Source organism: Heptranchias perlo, chromosome 7 (assembly GCF_035084215.1).
Source record: "Heptranchias perlo isolate sHepPer1 chromosome 7, sHepPer1.hap1, whole genome shotgun sequence".
Classification (NCBI taxonomy): domain Eukaryota; kingdom Metazoa; phylum Chordata; class Chondrichthyes; order Hexanchiformes; family Hexanchidae; genus Heptranchias; species Heptranchias perlo.
In genome coordinates, this window is record NC_090331.1 from 27,256,395 (window position 1) to 27,275,682 (window position 19,288).

At 40.1% G+C, this 19,288-nt stretch overlaps 1 protein-coding gene across 1 annotated transcript in view; it reads left to right on the forward strand.

Annotated features, from left to right (window-relative positions):
- Positions 1-19,288, forward strand: part of LOC137323576 (low-density lipoprotein receptor-related protein 1-like) — a 1,400,855-nt gene that overhangs the window by 556,875 nt on the left and 824,692 nt on the right. The window contains exon 7 of the mRNA XM_067987196.1: positions 11,547-11,709. Coding sequence (XP_067843297.1) covers positions 11,547-11,709 — 163 coding nt within the window. The remainder of the gene's footprint in view (positions 1-11,546; positions 11,710-19,288) is intronic.

Sequence of the window (19,288 nt, forward strand, 5' to 3'; positions counted from 1 at the left end):
CGCGTTAAGACTTCCAGCACCTCCCTCTCTGTAATATGTACACTCCTCAAGACATCACTATTTATTTCCCCAAGTTCCCTAACATCCATGCCTTTCTCAACCGTCAATACCGATGTGAAATATTCATTTAGGATCTCACCCATCTCTTGTGGTTCCACACATAAATGACCTTGTTGATCCTTAAGAGGCCCTACTCTCTCCCTAGTTACTCTTTTGCCCTTTATGTATTTGTAGAAGCTCTTTGGATTCTCCTTTGCCTTATCTGCCAAAGCAATCTCATGTCCCCTTTTAGCCCTCCTGATTTCTCTCTTAACTCTACTCCGGCAATCTCAATACTCTTCAAGGGATCCACTTGATCCCAGCTGCCTATGCATGTCATATGCCTCCTTCTTATTTTTGACTAGTGCCTCAATCTCCCGAGTCATCCAAGGTTCCCTACTTCTACCAGCCTTGCCCTTCACTTTATAAGGAATGTGCTTACCCTGAACCCTGGTCAACACACTTTTGAAAGCCTCCCACTTACCAGACGTCCCTTTGCCTGCCAACAGACTCTCCCAATCAACTTTTGAAAGTTCCTGTCTAATATCATCAAAATTGGCCTTTCCCCAATTTAGAATTTTAACTTTTGGGCCAGACCTATCATTCTCCATAGCTATCTTAAAACTAATGGAATTATGATCACTGGTCCCAAAGTGATCCCTCACTAACACTTCTGTCACCTGCCCTTCCTTATTTCCCAAGAGGAGGTCAAGTTTTGCCCCCTCTCTAGTCGGGCCATCCACATACTGAATGAGAAATTCCTCCTGAATACACTCAACAAATTTCTCTCCATCCAAGCCCCTAATGCTATGGCTGTCCCAGTCAATGTTGGGAAAGTTAAAGTCCCCTACTATTACCACCCTATTTTTCTTGCAGCTGTCTGTAATCTCCTTACATATTTGCTCCTCAATTTCCCGTTGACTATTTGGGGGTTTGTAGTACAATCCTCTGGTGCCTTTATTTAAGGAAGGGCATACTTGCATTGGAGGCAGTTCATAGAAGGTTCACTAGGTTGATTCCAGGTATGGAAGGGTTGTCTTATGAGGAAAGATTGAACAGGTTGGGTCTATACTCATTGGAGTTTAGAAGAATGAGAGGAGATCTTATTGAAACATACAAGATTCTGAGGGGACTCGACAGGGTAGATGCTGAGAGGATGTTACCCCTCGTGGGGGAATCTGAAACTAGGGGGCATAGTCTCAGAATAAGGGGTCACCCATTTAAGATGGAAATGAGGAGGAATTTCTTCTCCCAGAGGGTCGTGAATCTTTGGAATTCTTTGCCCCAAAAAGCTGTGGAGGCTGAGTCATTGAATACATTCAAGGCTGAGTTCGACAAACTTTTGATCAGCAAGGGAATCAAAGGATATGGGGAAAGGGCAGGAAAGTGGAGTTGAGGTAAAAATCAGGTCAGCCATGGTCTTATTAAATGGTGGAGCAGGCTCGAGGGGCCGAATAGCCTCCTCCTGCTCCTATCTCTTTTGGTCTTATGGTCCCTGCAGTGGAGGAATCAACCTATAGGTCTTGATGGAATACTAGCTAGCTTCAGCATTCCGGTATGTCTGAAGGAGCTGGGGTGCCGTTATGTTCCTCATTTAGTTTGCAATAACAAGATGCTTATGCTTGTTAGTCATCTTGTAGCTGCAGTAGCTTAATTTAAAAGCAGTCTCTGTTATGGCACAGTAGTTTCAGCTAACATCTTGACTATTTAACCCTGGTTCCCCAAAATACCTTCTAAACCTATATTTCCTGACAATCTTTGTCTTTGCTTTCAAATTCTTCCATAGCCCCATCCCATTATAACTCAGTAATCTCAAACCATACGTTCAATCACGTAACTTCTGCTCCTCCAACTCCAAATTATTTCTTATTCTTCGTTCCATCATCGTCATTTTTTCAGCCACGATGTCTCTGCCTCTGCCCTCTGGAATTCTCTAACCTGAAATCCTTCCTCCATTCTTTCTATCTCCTTCCTTTTTAGATGCCTCCTAAAAACTCTTCTATTTAACTGGGCTTTCCATCTTTTTCTTCTGCTCTACAAAATGCTCTGAGACATTGTACGAGAATCATCACATGAATGTATGATGTCGTTACTGTTGTAATATTACAGGTACAGTCTTACAAGTACCTGTAATTTGTCTTCTAATGAAAGAAGGAGAATATCTGCTTTTTAAATGATAAATGATCCCTGAATGAAATGATGGAAATACATGATTTTAGGAAAATGCAATTTTTGGGATTGTGATTTCAATAGCAGAGAAAAATGGGGCTTGTCCTATTTTCCTTCGATGTGGTGCAGCGAAGGTTCATAGATTAATTTCTGGGATGAGAGGGTTGTCCCATGAGGCAAGGTTGAGTAGAATTGGCCTATACTCTCTGGAGTTTCGAAGAATGAGAGGTGATCTAATTGAAACATATAAGATTATGAGGGGGCTTGACAGGATAGATGCTGAGAGGTTGTTTCCCATGGCTGGAGAGTCTTCGAACTAGGGGGTCTCAGGATAAGGGGTCAGCCATTTAAGACAGAGATGAAGAGGAATTTCTTCACTCAGAGGGTTGTGAATCTTTGGAATTCTCTTCCCCAGAGGGCTGTGGATGCTGAGTCGTTGAATATATTCAAGGCTGAGATAGACAGATTTCTGGGCTCCAGGAGAATCAAGGGATATGTGGATCGAGCAGGAAAGTGGAGTTGAGGTCGAAGATCAGACAGGATCTGATTGAATGGCGGAGCAGGCTCGAAAGGCCATGTGGCCTACTCCTGCTCCTGTTTCTTTCTTATGTTCTTATTTTCATTAAAAGAAATAATTCCATAGAGATTATTACATCAGGCCACAGTCATTGAAATTTTGCATCAGTGGGAATTTCTAGAACCAGAATGTTACCTTACTAAATGCACTTCAACAAACCATAATTTTAGCAACATCAGCTATAGAAAACAATTAAGTTATCGTGATAGGAATTAAAATTTAGTGCTCTAACAGTAATGGTAATATCATTGCAATTAAATGTTTAAACTGTATTATTTCTGCTCATATTTTGAAAATAAATACGATGGTGTATTCCACTGTATATATAATAAATGTATATTCCCTTGGTGTAATGTAGAATCCAGAATTAGTGACTGATTTGGCAAGTAGTGGAAATTAGAATTATAATTGGCTGAGCGCTATAGCTAAAGATAGATATCATGTCGTCCTCTGGTCATCTGTAGTCTCCATTGTGTTGTGCTCGCGATGTCATTTCATTCACAAAATCTTCCATTCATAAAAGACTATACTGAAATATCTTTATTAAAAAGCTATTGAAGTTGAAAAGTTGAAAAAAGCAAAATCTCTGGCTCATCCTGGGTATTGTCCCTGTCTCACTTGAGTTATGTAGAACAGACGAGTTGACGCCTCTAATAGTGATGGTTTGAAGCTTGCAGCTGCGCTCAGTGATGGGACAAGCAGATCGTCGCGTGTCAAACTCTTTGGGGGTGAAATTAGTCTTTGGTTATCACCCGTTTTACGCTACCTCCAATCAGTTATTTGTAGATCAGAAAATCTTGCTGGTGTAAAATGGGCTGCCGATTTGTTATAGCTTAATTTCCAATTCTGCCAAAGACCGATTTCATGCCTTATGTCCAAAACAGCCCAGCGGCAGCTTATCAATTTGTCATTATAAAGTCTAACATGAAATTGAAGTTTGGAAATCATGATCTATACGGTCATTACAAAGAGAGAACACCAAGTGTGGATTTTAATGTACTCACAAATCCACATTGTGGAGCTCTAATATAATCTTGAGGATTACCACCCCAGGTTAGATATAAATGCAACCACTGTTATGTTTCCACCTAAACACTGGTTAGCTAGTTTAGCAATTTCTCCATTTGTGGAGCAAATTACAAACAAAAACCATATAATAACCCAATACTTGATTCATGTAAACATTGTAATAAATACAATTTATCTCAGCAGCATGTTATTTTTTCATAGAGAACTTATCATAACATACTAAAGGTAACTGGGGAGTTTCTGCTTTTCCTGCTGCTCCTTTTGCTTAGGCAGCTGGATACTTTTTTACTTCTCCAGATCCCCAACAGTCTGTTTTTGATAGCCAAGATAATCAAATATGTTTTAGTATCGGTTATTAGAAGCCACAAGTCGGTTACTAGAAGCTACAAGTCAAATGTTCTAAATGCAACAGCATTTTGCAATATGACCGTAAAAGATTTCAGCAGCTATCCCGTTTATATTTGTTGGAAATTTTTTATGTGTTTAGTCCTAAGAGCAGAACAATTTTTAGGAGCAGGAAAAGGCTGTTATGCTGAACAGCGTTTCTCTTTTTTTATAGACCAACCCCTGCCTGCCTTTTCACCACCTCGTTGCCTTCTTTAGAAAAGAAATCAAATCAAATTATATCTTAAATCCATATCGACCTCATGGCCGACTCTGGTAATCCAGACTGAATCTCCTGTGAAGTACTTAGAAAATGCTGTATTGTCTTCAGATTCACTCTCCCTGCCTTTTTCCAGTCGTTTAGATGGATACTATAGATCTCATGGCAGTATTCAAAAAAGAGCAGAGAGTTCTGCCAGTTTCCTGGCCAATACATCTCCCTCACCTGACACCGTCACCACTAATAAAAAGAATAACTGGTCATTCATCTCATCATTGTTTGTAGGATCTTGCATTATGCAAAATAGCTGCTGTTTGCCTACACCACAACAGTTACTGCATTCAAAGTTGATTAACTGTATGTGAAGTGCATGGAAATATTTGAGAGATGCGATAAGAGGCTATATAAATTCTAAACAATAAAGGCTTTCTTCATACCTTATTCCACACTTCTACTATGATTTCAGTCAAAAAGCTTTACTAACTTCCTATCTTAGTTTTAACTTCTTAATCAAAGGAAGCTGCAAAGGGTTAAAAAGTGGCAGATAGAATTCAGTGTCAGTAAGTGTGAGGTGATGCATTTTGGTAAAAAAAACTAACAGTGATTATATTCTGAATGGGAGTAGTCTCGGTGCTGTGGCAGTGCAGAGGGATTTGTGGGTACAGGGTCACAGGATATTAAAGGCACACCTCAGGTTCATAAAGCTATCAAAAAAAGCCAATGGAATTGTGGGTTTTAAAGAAAGAATGAACTTGCATTTATGTCGTGCCTTTCACGATATTCAGGATGTCCCAAAGCGCTTCACAGCCAATTAGGTACTTTTGAAGGGTAGTCACTGTTGCAATGTAGGAAACGTATCACAAAAGGTATAGAATATTAAAGCAAGGAGGTAATGATGAGCCTGTATAAAACCTTACTAAGACCTCAGTTAGAGTTCTGTGTGCAGCATTGGGCTCCATTGCTATAGGAAGGATGTTGAAGCCATACATGCTTCCTGGTATGTGAAAATACAAATACAAAGGAAGACTTGAAAAATTGGGATTTTTTTTATGTACAGGGTGATATGATAGACGTGTTTAAAATTATGAAAGAATAGAACAGAGTCAATAGAAACAGATGGTTTCCAGAAGTTTCGGGTCAACAATAAGGGGACATAGATACAAGATTAATTATAAGAGATTTAGAACAGAAGGCAGGAGAAAGTTCTTTACATTGCTCCGACCGGCATGGCAAGGCTGTCCGCATATCCTGCGGACAAAGACTACAAAAATAATTACCTCGCGGTCTTCGACATCTACTTGCTCCATTTTAATTTTTTTCTCAGTTCTGCGCTGTGATATCAGCGCACCTTCCTTCATATCGATAGACTCTGTGGGAACGGAAGCCCACTGAATCTGTCAAGAAGAGAAGTCACGCCCACAATCAGGCAAGTAAAACTCATTCATTTAAAGTGAACTTGTCGATGTAAGTATAAATAAAAATTTAACATAGCTTATTGTAAAAAGCCAAGCAAATGATTTAATTCAATGGAACTAACAGAAGTTAAAGGATTTTTTACAAATTACATTTTTAATTTAAAAAAAACATTTTAATCAAAAAATATTAAAAGCATTAAATATTGAAGAGTAATTTGACATTCCACATTTTTAAAATTTAATTTTTTGTTGTTTCACAATCATTAACAGTTACCGCACTTTTAAAAAGTAGTGCAGGGCTAGTATTTTCCAGCATACCTTTTGGTGGCGGCTCCATGATGGCATCCTCTCCGACCGCTGGCGAATCAATGGGAGCAAGTTTGCGATTTTGGGGTTTTACTGCGCACGTGCGCATTCGCGAACTTGCATAATCGATTCGCCGGTGGTTGGAGAGGATGCCATTATGGAGCGGCGTCCTCGGGTGAGTAATTTCTGGCCCAGTGAGGTATGAGGCTGTGGAATTCACTTCCAAGGTTAGTGATTAAGTGAGAACCCATGTAATAATTCAAGGTTGGATTGTATAGGTGTATGAATAAAAATGGGTTGAAGGGATATGGGAACGGTGCCGGTAAAGGTGATCATAACTATTTGCTGACGTGGAGGGTAAATGCCAGCACAGATTGGTTTGGCCTAAGGGCCTGTTTCTGTGTTGTAACTTTTATCTATTTCCATGTATAACTAACTCAGTCCAACTGGGGATTGAATCTGGGACCTTCCTGGCCTATAAGGCTCGGAGACAGGTTCTTTATCTCCAATCCATTGAGTGATCTTTTTGTTCTAAATAGATATACGTTGACTGAATACAACTTGAAATGAGTAATTGAAGTGAAATATTTTATAAAAGAGTTGACAAGTTTAATTAAAATCAGAAAACCGATTGATTTTTGTGAGATGATAAATTATGTTTGACTTTAATATTTCTTCTCAAAATGTGGAATGTCAAATTACTCTCATTGTCACTTAATAGCTGTCCATCATTCTGTTTTGCCGGGGCAATAGTAGCTTTGTGTATGCTATGTGTTGAAGTTGACTCCTTGATATCCAGCAAATCAGTGGACAGCAAATTAACATAAACAGAATTTTAACATTAACATAAATGTTACTATATAATTTAGTTTCTATACGAAGGGAATCATTTTAGTTCATTACTTCCCACATAAATTCAATTATGTTGCACGATTTCCTGAGAGGTTATCAACATCATACCATTTTTCAATTAAGACCGAACACCCCCTCCCCCCACAAGCCTCGATGTGCAGCCTGCCCTGCGATCATGGCTGACCCTCCCCTCTCCACCCCCTCCAAGTCCCGATCTGCAGCCTTACCCCCTCCTGATTGCTGGGACAATCCCCAGGGGACCCCGGTTCAGGCATCCTGCCGCTGGTTTTCCCGTCTGGCAGTCAACAAGCCCGTCAATTTGGCAGGCTGTCGGGCAGGAAACAGAAGAAAAAATGATAATTTGGTCCCGCTGTTAAATTCCTCTGTGTACCCGTCCTTGCTGGGTTCTTCAGCTAGTTTCGGCATCTCCTGCTCCCACCCCACCTCATAGGAACACAGGAACAGGAACATTTAGCACCTCGAGCCTGTTCCACCATTCAGTTAGATCGCGGCCGATCTGAGACCGAACTCCATTTACCCGACTTAGCCCCAAATCCCATAATACCTTTGGTTAACAAAAATCTATTAATCTCGGATTTAAAATTAACAATTGAGCTAGCATCAACTGCCGTTTGCATAAATATCAGGGCCATAGTCTCTAATAGCCAACAGTACAGACAAATGCAAACCAAAACATTCTAACACTGCAGAAATAGCTCCCACCCCTGTGATACATTTAGTTCACTTTCAGTAGTGCAAACTGAAATGGAGTTTGCAAATGCAACTAGTAATTATTACTCCAGTGGGACACATGCCAATTGGTTAGGTCTATGAATACCTCTTCCGTTCCACCCCCCCCCAACCCCCCACCTCCCCATATAAATATACACCCACCACCTGTCTAAAACATGACATTAACATTCCATATAGTGAGTGATTTCCTGCCAATGTCAGACTCCATCAACCTTCAGTTTTTTTTAAATTTATTCGTTCATGGGATGTGGGCGTCGCTGGCGAGGCCGGCATTTATTGCCCATCCCTAATTGCCCTTGAGAAGGTGGTGGTGAGCTGCCTTCAGTTCTTGCTGATTATCTCTATTTTTCCCTCTTATGTGTCATAACATCCTCACCTCATTCACCCAGTTGTTAATCACGGTAAATTGTGGTTTTGTGCAAGTGCAAATAATATCTTTGCAGGTTATCAGCTAACTGAAAAGAGCTAACCACAAAAGATTGTTGGGACACATTATTGCCAAATCCCTAATTAATGCAGAGTTGAGTTCATGGGAATATACAACCTCACAGTTACCTTTCATAAACTTCATTAATTCTCTTCGGGACATTCTTACTGTTGAGCATTGCCAGATACCATGTGCTGTGGTGCATTCCTTCAGGTGGTATGTGACAAAGTTATAAACTACTTCAAATTTTCTGTTTTAGTTTTAGGCAAGCATTAAATGTGACCCATTTAAAAATGTTACAAATATGGCTGTAACTAATATTAATATCCATTCATTTGTCCACTCCAATGAAACACTTGTGGCTGAGGATTCCCCACATGTTTGGTCCTCTGAAAGTGTAAAAAGTTCTGACGCAAAGTAATAACCCAATATCACATCCATGTACTTCTTGGATCTGGATATGAAAACTTTTGTAAGCCTCTTGCTTTTAGTCAGTACAGCTCTATAAATATAAGTGTCCATTACTAATATGATATCCTCTTTTCATCTGGTGGAAAGAGTGATGAATAGTTGCCTGGGTATGAGTTTGAAATGCTTCTTTGTTCCCAGTTTTCCAAGTTTATTGCTTTGCCAAGTATCCTTAAAAAACAAAGGCACCGTGCCAGATCACTGTCATAGGTTGATATTTTGTTTATTGATTTTATGTGCAGAATGTCAAATCTGCCATTTTAAAAATTGGACTACTTTGCTCTAAAGGGACTCTTTTTATGTATAGCAGAGATTCTAAGTTTGAGTAATGGGCCAGTTTGTTGTCAAGTAATTGGTTCCATCATTCAGACAACTGGGGTGCATGGAAAACAGGATATGGATTTTGGGATGGTCTCCAATGTGCTTGAGTCACTCTTTCTATTAACCAACACGAAACCTGCTCACTGTTTCTAACAGTGTAAATTCATGGAGCTTTGACATAATGTGAATTTAAGAAGTTTTGACAAGCAATAAAATTCATAAAGCTGCAGGGTTATCTTAAAGGCCTCGGCCTTTACTCAAATCACCTGTACACCATCTACTTACTTCTAATTGCTTCCTGAGCCTATAAATTGGGGAAACAAAGAAAGTTTTGTCAACTACCCTACTTTTGAAATTAAAGGGAAGAAAAATGATCCTGCCTGTAACGATAGTATTGCAGTAGCATTGAGAGTGGATGTATTTACATCCACCCTGAGACGGTCTCAACACCACATAGGTATAATAGTTTTCACCAAATCTATGTCCACTCAATCTGATAAACATCTTTCCTCTGACAACAGACCTAAAATCCCTTGAACACTATTAGTAATTCTAAAAAAAACTATCCGGATAGTCCATTAAGGTACCATCCTTGACAAGCTCTTCCTGAATTAGGTGCACTAATAAAACTAAATCTTTTTCATCCTGAATGCCAGTATAATTGGCAAGTGTTTTACTAAGGAGCATTGCCTCTGGAATCTATTGGATTCCAGTGGGTTTTTCCTTATACATGGAACACAATTACAGGAGCAATTTTTAGATAATTGCTTAGCCTGGAGTGCGGTTTTGAGAACCCCAGGTCAGGGAAGGTCAGGAAAATGTATTTAAAAAATTAAAACCCACGAGAATCAGGAGAAATTAGATAGCCTTTAAAATTTAGAACATCTTTTTGGTCAGCAACTGTAATTTCATCAAATAATGCCTAAGATCATCCTCTGAGCGATATATTTTGTGGCTTATAAATCTTTTTAAACGCTTCTTAATCTCTGACTCAACTGCATTTTTTCCAGTCTAGCTTGTTTTCATTCAGGGATCACCACATAGTTTTGCCTTTACAAAAATATTCTACAACGGGTTCCCATTACCCACTTCCATGCCAAAAGTGCTGAATATCTATTCATTTTAATGTATTCATTTATAGTTTTTTTTCTTTTGTCAGTCTAACACAAATCGAATATTTCACATAATATAGCGCTACCAGAAGTAAGCAATTTATTCCATTTATGGAGACAGTTTGGAACCATTTGTATTTCTGTTTAATGAAATGTCGATCAGTGGCCATGGAAATGAACCAATTGGCAGACACAGGCATATAGACATTGAGACATGATGTAATGACATTTTTTTCTCGACACCTACTATGTAGGGCCACCAACCTCGTCAGGAAATTATTTGCTAAAAAGTGAGCAAAACGTTAAAAGTCATATGCAGCTGAGGTCTGTTGAAAGTAGATTAAAAAATCAGTGATGTGCAGCCAGAATATTAACTTTGGGCAAATGTTCAATGTTTCTTTTTGGTCACAAATGCATATCTATGGTATCTGCTCACACCAATACCATAAACATTACTAAAGTTGCAAACTATTTCTTTCATATGGCCACAGCGGATGGTCAAGTATGAATAATATATTCTCTCTCCTCTTTCTTATCCTGTTTTCTATGTCTTTCTCTTTATTTTTCTTCCATTTTCTGTAATTCTCTTTTGCCTGGCTAGGTAGCTTGTGAGTATCTTCACATGCTTTCTCTCCTTGAAGAGTAGTTATAGAGGTAGGACTATTCCAACATTCAGAGAGGTAGAGAAAGTCCACTATAGAGCTTATTGTTTTAATACAGGGCACTCCCTATCACTCTAAATGCTGGAACAGCCTTGCTTCCATAGTGGTCTCTTGCTTCTTCTCCCTCTCTAACAAGAGAAGGCAAGAACAATTCTGAGAATTACCAACACAGTACATGCACGGTAAATTGCAATCCTTAGCTGATGGCCAAAGATAATGATCTTCCATGTAAGCCTCCTGCCAAATACAGGAGAGTTGATAGACTTGCAATTTTGTTAAACAAAAACATGATCAATGTCAAGCACCAACTTGGTGGACAAAGAAAAGGCAGAAGAAACGATGGTCCCAATACAATAAAGAGGCACTGTGACTTCATTGATTCTAGTGAGTGTTGCATTATTCTAAAAGAATTGAAGGTTAATGCACTGACAAGTGCAAGAAAGATCTTATAGATTTTAAAACTGAGTTGCTTAACATTCCGTGTTAACTGAAAAAAATTTACAGTCGTGTTTCTCTGCAGAAATGGGATATTAGATTCTTTAAGAATTTTTATTACCATTTGAACCTACATGTTTTCACCACTTGAATACCAGACACCAAATAATGAACAAAGATCAAAGCTGTACATTTCTGATGGAGAGGATAACAAGTTATATAAGAAAATCTTGAACACAATACCTGAAGATCAGACCAAGATACTAAAATAAATTTGCAGGCATGAAAGGATATAAGATCTCTCTTGCACAGCAGTCAACCAACCATTAAATTGTCCTGTGTGTTTTTGATCTAATGCGTTACTTTTGCTTTGGCAGATGTGGAACAAATGGCTTTAGACTGGCTTACTGGAAACTATTACTTTGTGGATGATGTCAGTGACCGGATATTTGTGTGCAATCAAAATGGTGATACTTGCATTACTCTACTAAATCTAGAGCTCCACAATCCCAAAGGAATTGCCCTTGATCCAGCCATGGGGTAAGTTTATTTACTTGCATTCTATACAATTGGTCATTTCCTGCAGGGGTGGGTTAGGACATTGGTGAGATTAATTTCTATACTTTTTTATGTGTATTAAATATAAACTGGGAGCTTGGCTGTTGTACAAAATGCATTTAGTTTCATTCAGGATAAATCAACATGGTCGTTAAGTTCCTGATGAATAAGAATCTGTTGACAATCGTGCTATTTTTGACAGATGAAGAGTCCTGTGTATCTAGTAGGGTTCTCAGTAAACTACATGGTTAATTTTAACTATGAACCGTGTTTAATGAGCACTGCATATTTGATGCAGCTAATTAATGGATCTGGCAGGTCTATACAACAAGTCATTGGAACATAGGAACAGGAGTCGGCCATTCAGCCCCTCGAGCCCACTCCACCATTTGATAAGATCATGGCTGATCTGTGATCTAACTCCATATACCTGCCTTTGGCCCATATCCCTTTATACCTTTGGTTGCCAAAAAGCTATCTATCTCAGATTTAAAATTAGCAATTGAGCTAGTATCAATTGCTGTTTGCAGAAGAGAGTTCCAAACTTCTACCACCCTTTGTGTGTAGAAATGTTTTCTAATCTCACTCCTGAAAGGTCTGGCTCTAATTTTTAGACTGTGCCCACAACTCCTAAAATCCCCAACCAGCGGAAATAGTTTCTATCTGTTCCCCTTAATATCTTATAAACTTCGATCAGATCACCCCTTAACCTTTGAAACTCTAGAGAATACAACCCCAATTTGCGTAATCTCTCCTCGTAACTTAACCCTTGAAGTCCGGGTATCATTCAAGTAAACCTACGCTGCACTCCCTCCAAGGCCAATTTGTCCTTCCGAAGGTACGGTGGCCAGAGCTGCTCACAGTACTCCAGGTGCGGTCTAACCAGGGTTTTGTATAGCTGCAGCATAACTTCTGCCCCCTTGTACTCTAGTCCTCCAGATATAAAGGCCAGCATTCCATTAGCCTTATTGATTATTTTCTGCACCTGTTCATGACATTTCAATGATTTATGTACCTGAACCCCTAAATCCCTTTGGACATCCACTGTTTTTAACTTTTTACCATTTAGAAAGTATCCTGTTCTATCCTTTTTTGATCCAAAGTGGATGACCTCACATTTGTTTACATTGAATTCCATTTGCCACAGTTTTGCCCATTCACCTAATCTATCAATAGCCCTTTGTAATTTTATGTTTTCATCTACACTGCTTACAATGCCACCAATCTTTGTGTCATCGGCAAACTTAGATATGAGACTTTCTATGCCTTCATCTAATGTTAATAAATATTGTGAATAATTGAGGCCCCAAGACAGATCCCTGCGGGACTCCACTAGTCACATCCTGCCAATGTGAGTACCTACCCATTATCCCTACTCTCTGTCGCCTTTCGCTCAGCCAACTTCCTAACCAAGTCCGTACTTTTCCCTCGATTCCATGGGCTTCTATCTTAGCTAACAAAGACTATAAATTTTAATGTTAATTTTGACATGTATGCTACTGGTGAACAATTACTGTTTACATATGGTTCTGCAGCACAGTAAACCTTGAATTACTGCCTACTAGGGAAAAAAAGTGTATTGAAACAAGTATTGCACCTCGAAAAAGGCATTGAGATTTTACCCCAAAACTCTTATAAGGTCTCATGAATGTATGCCTGAGGAAAATGTAGTGAATGATAAAATTATGACAGTTTGCTGTTAGATCACTGCAAATACCACAGCAAACCTAGTACATAACTATTTTTGACATAATCACAATACCTGATAGACACTATAGCAGTTACCCATAACTGGAAAACATCCAGAACCAATACCATGGTCTTTTGAAATTTCATTGGAAACAGGTGAACTTTAACTCACAGCTTGCATTTTGTTACTTATTGACTTGCGTTTGCAAAGCATCTGTTTTTAGCAATTTCCATCTGGACCCTTCCTTTGGCATACTATTGAGATGACAAATTAAGGGACTGAGCCCCATAAATAGGAGCTACCACCATTGATTTAAGTGTTGATTGACTTTGTAACAAGATTGGGAGAGAATTGCTCTAGTTGCTGTGTGCAGCAACATTGTAAACACCTTCAAAAAGACATGCTTACAATTTTTCTACACCGAGCAACCAGAGTATTTCTTCCTTCCACACCCCCCGCCCTTCATGATAGTTGAACAGCGATTAACAAGTGTGAACTTATTTAGTTAAAAAAAAAGGTGATATACCCAAAATATAGCCTATTAGATCATTAAAATAGTGCAATGTATGGATTATAATAAAACTTACTGAATGCAGTTCTCATTAGAATTAACCTTCAATGTAGTAAAGAAGTTCTGTGGACTGAAGAAACAATGCATTTTTGATAACTTACATAGAATTACATAGAATGTACAGCACAGAAACAGGAGATTAGGCCCAACTGGTCGATGCCGATGTTTATGCTTCACACGAGCCTCCTCCCACCCTCATTCATCTGACCCTATCAGCATACCCTTCTATTCCTTTCTCCCTCATGTACTTATCTAGCCTCCCCTTAAATGCATCTATGCTATTTGCCACAACTACTCCATGTGGTAGCAAGTTCCACATTCTAACCACTCTCTGGGTAAAGAAGTTTCTCCTGAATTCCGTATTGGATTTATTAGTGACCTTATATTTATGACCCCTAGTTTTGGACTCCACCACAAGTGAAAACATCTTCTCTGCATCTATCCTATCAATTCCTTTCATAATTTTAAAGACCATTATTAAAACTCCCCTCAGCCTTCTTTTTTCTAGAGAAAAAAGCCCCAGCCTGTTCAGTCTATCCTGAAAGTTATAACCTCTCAGTTCTGGTATTATTCTTGTAAATCTTCTCCAGTGCCTCTATATCCTTTTTGTAATATGGAGACTTAATAAAACTGTGCTTAGAGATATTTGAAATGTTGTCTTGTTTACTTTATCCTGATCGAGTCTCAATTACCTTTCCTTATTGTTGATATCATTCTTTGTTTGCAATTCAGAGTATTGCTGCAATTTGAGTATCTGCAACGTAAAGAATTTTTCAACATGCATCAGGATGATTCTCTCACTGTGCAGCCTGAGCCAGTGAGGATCCTCCTGTTGGTAATGCCCAACCCTGGTAATACATGAATTGTTTTTTCTCCCCCTGGAAACACCTGATAAGAATGTATTTATATTTTTATTACAATTGTTTTACTCTGTGCTTAACTCCTTAAATTAGTTTTTCAAAATTATGTGAAAATAAAGGCAGTGCTTTTATCTGTTGCTCCAACTGCAATAAAACTCTCTTGACTCATATTACTAAACCAGTCTTTCCGAAAGCTAGACCATGCTGAGAGCAATGAATCAACAGAGTACTGAAGTACACGTCACTTTTTTTCCACAACATAACATTCTTTGTAAGAGTGAAGCTTTTTTTATGGATACAACTTCCAAACTGAGTGCAATTTTAAGATAAATGCCCTTTTGACATTATTGATGTAAGTTCTCAATGCTGTGGAGACCTATTGCGATTCTCTACACCTTTCTACTTGTCTTGTTGGCAAACCTTCATTGACAATCTCTGCATCAGTTGGTAGAACTGGAATTCTTCTCAAACAACTATTTTCTGCTCATACTCAATCATAGAATCATAGAGTACAGAAGGAGGCCATTTGGCTCATCATGCCTGGGCCGGCTCTTTGAAAGAGCTATTCAATTAGTCCCATTCCCCTGCTTTTTCCCCATAGCCCTGCAAATTTTTCCCTTTCAAGGATTTATCCAATTCCCTTTTACAGGATTTACAGGTTAGTGGCTGGACTATTGCTTCTGGCTGCAAAGACGTTTGTAACTGTTTTTGGAGGTCTCCTCGACTTGAATACTAGGACGCAGGGACATCGCCTGACATTTAGAGCCAGGATGTACAGGAGTGAGGTTAGGAAATGTTTCTACACGCAAAGTGTGGGAGACGTTTGGAACGCTCTTCTGCAGGCGGCAGTTGATGCTAGCTCACTTGTGAATGTTAAATCTGAGATTGATAGATTTCTGTGAGCCAAGCGTATTAAGGGATATGGGCCAAGGCAGGTATATGGAGTTAAATCACAGGTCCACCATGATCTCATTGAATGGCGGAACAGGCTCGACAGGCTAAATGCCACTGCCACTTGTTGCCTCCTGATATGCCCCACCTTCTCCTGCAAGAAAGCGGGACGTGTGTCTGGATGATGTGCCTGTCGTGTTTGAATAGTTGCCAGTGTGTGTAGCCTGTGAGTTGTGGGTGGGTGGCTTGAAACAGTGGTGATGTGTAAGGGTGAGAGTAAGCATCTGGTTGGAAGAGTTGAGTACTGATGGAAAGAGTGAGTTTATTGCTTTGTGGGTGATGGGGGGTGTAGCGCGCGGTGCAGTTGGTAGGAGACGCCACTTGACAGTTGACCTCACTCACCTTGACCACTCATGTCAAAGTATTGAACTTCTTCCTGCACTGCATCCATGTTCATGATGCTGCGCGCCTGGCATTGACTTCGTTCCCCGCTGCTTCCCAATGCCTTTTGGATATATGTCTGGAGGGCCTCTTGCCCCATCCGCCCCCCCACCCCCCCACCCCCCCACGAATATAGGATGTCTCACCTTCTGTTCACCTCTTGCACTCTCTCAGGCCTGGTACCAACTCAGATTGGTGAGGTCTGGAGTGCAGATTGGAGGATGTGGGATTTAGTAGTGCGCAACCTTTACTCAATGATTTAACAAAACTCATCAGTGTGTAAACATAGGGATGGGACTGCATCTGTGCGATGTCTGATCTCCATTCAGACTCCGTGCAGACAGGAGACTGTTACTTTCAGCAAATAACAGGTACCAGCTACCTTTAAGAGATTTCTAAGAAACATCTTCCCTTTAAAAGATTGATCTCCACTATTGGTGGAAAGAGCAAATTGCACTGATTCCACATGCAAGGCCTGGAATGGAACGCTGATTGCGGGTAAGTCCTGGGGTGGGCTGAAACTTGCGTCCTGCCTGCGCAGGGGCCATTGGGCACAGGGTAATAACACATCACGCTACCTACACCCAAAAACCGCCCCATCCAACTTTTCCCCCCTATGTCTCTACTTATAAAACCAAGGATCCCATGGGCTTTTTTAACAGCCTTCTCAACTTGTCCTGCCATCTTCAAAGGTCTCTCTGTTCCTGCACCCCCTTTAAAATTGTACCGTTTAGTTTCTATTGTCTCTCTTCCTGCTTCCTACCAAAATGCATCACTTCACAATTTTCTGCGTTAAATTTCATCTGCCATGTGTCTGCCCATTTCAGCAGTCTATGTCCTCCTGAAGTCTGTTACTTTCGTCCTTACTGTTTACTACATTTCCGAGTTTCATATCATCTGCAAACTTTGAAATTATGCCCTCTATACCTAAGTCCAGGTCATTAATATAAATCAAAAAGAGTAGTGGGCCCAATACCGACCCCTGGGACACCACTGTATACTCCCTCCTGTCTGAAAAACAACCGTTCTGCTTTCTATTTTTTAGCCAATTTCGTATCCATGCTGCCACTGCCCCTTTAATTCAATGGGCTTCAATTTTGCTAACAGCTATATTATATGGTACTTTGTCAAACAGCTTTTGGAAGTCTATATACACAACATCAACTGGATACCTTCATCAACCCTCTCCATTATTTCATCAAAGAACTCAATCAAGTTAGTCAAATACAATTCTCCTTTAACAAATCTGTGCTAGCTGTCATTTATTAACCCATATATTTACAAGTGACAATTAATTTTGTCTCAGGTTACTGTCTCGAAAAGCTTCCCCACCACCGACATTAGGCTGACTGGCCTGTAGATGCCGGGTTTTTCGTTCTCCCCTTTTTTGAAAGAGTTGTGACATTTGCAATCCTCCACTCCTCTGACACCACATCCATATCTAAGGAGGATTGAAAGATTGTGGCCAGAGCCTCCATTATTTCCACCCTTACTTCCCTCAGCAACCTAGGAGGCATCAAGTGACTTTTCTGCTTTGAGCGCTGTCAACTGTTTAAGTCCCTTCTCTTTATCGATTTTTATCCTATCCAATTTCTCTACTACTTTATCCTTTACTGTGACATTGGCAGTATCCTCTTCTTTAGTGAAGATAAATGCAAAGTACCCTTTTAGTACCTCAGCCAAGCCCTCTGCCTCCACAAGAAGATTCCCTTTTTGGTCCCTAATCGGCTGCTTCATAGACCTTTTATATTATCTTCTGGATACTATAGTTCCCAACTCATTTCGGCTCAGTTGCATTTGTTCCTCATTGTATATTTTCTGAATAAGTTAAGCATATATGCATCAAACAACTCAAACAGAAAATGGAAGAATTTAGGGCGATATATAATGGGTTTAATAATCTTAGGGGACTTTGGGGAGAAATTCAACTTCGGTGTGGATGCATCACAGGCGGTAGCAGATTGTTCGTCTGTTATAGACTCCACACAATTTTCCTTTCCTTTGATCTCAATGGAAAGGAAAATCAGGCAGAGTGTATGAAGGGCGGCCAATTCACTACCACCCATTTTGCGTCCTTGCTGGAGTTGAATTTTACCCTCATTTAGACTACAGCCGTAGCATTGGTGCAAAATGGTTTTGCATTACATCAATACTAAAGTTGTAGCATGCATCGAAAATCAGCGCCAAACTCACTCTGCAGTGAACCTCAACAAGACTCACTAAAGGAAGCAGTCTCACTCCACTTCGCTCTGGAGTCAGGTTAGGCCTTGACTCTGAATTTACGCTGCAATTTCTTAGTGTTAAAAATGCTCTTTGTGAGTATTAGTGCTTCACTTAGAACTGATTACAACTATTTTTTTATTAGTTCATGGGATGTGGGCATATATGCATTAAATCACCATTTATTGCCCATCCCTAATTGCCCTTCAGAAGGGGGTGGTGAGCCGCCTTCTTGAACCGCTGCAGTCTGTGTGGCGAGGGTTCTCCCACAGTGCTGTTGGGTAGGGAGTTCCAGGATTTTGACCCAGCGACGATGAAGGAACAGCGATATATTTCCAAGTTGGGATGGTGTGTGACATGGAGAGGAACGTGCAGGTGGTATTGTTCCCATGTGCCTGCTGCTCTTGTCCTTCTAGGTGGTAGAGGTCGTGGGTTTGGGAGGTGCTGTCGAAGAAGCCTTGGTGAGTTGCTGCAGTGCATCCTGTGGATGGTACACACTGCAGCCATGGTGCGCTGATGGTGAAGGGAGTGAATGTTTAAGGTGGTGGATGGGGTGCCAATCAAGCAGGCTGCTTTGCCCTGGATGGTGTCGAGCTTCTTGAGTGTTGTTGGAGCGGCACTCATACAGGCAAGTGGAGAGTACTCCATCATACTCCTGACTTGTGCCTTGTAGATGGTGGAAAGGCTCTGTGAAGTTAGTAGGTGAGTCACTCGCCGCAGAATACCCAGCCTCTGACCTGCTCTTGTAGCCACAGTATTTATGTGGCTGGTCCAGTTAAGTTTCTGGTCAATGGTGACCCCCAGGATGTTGATGATGGGGGATTGCAAAATATTATACCTCTGAAGACTTTAAAAGAGATAAAAGCTTTTCTCTAACATATGTTTCAA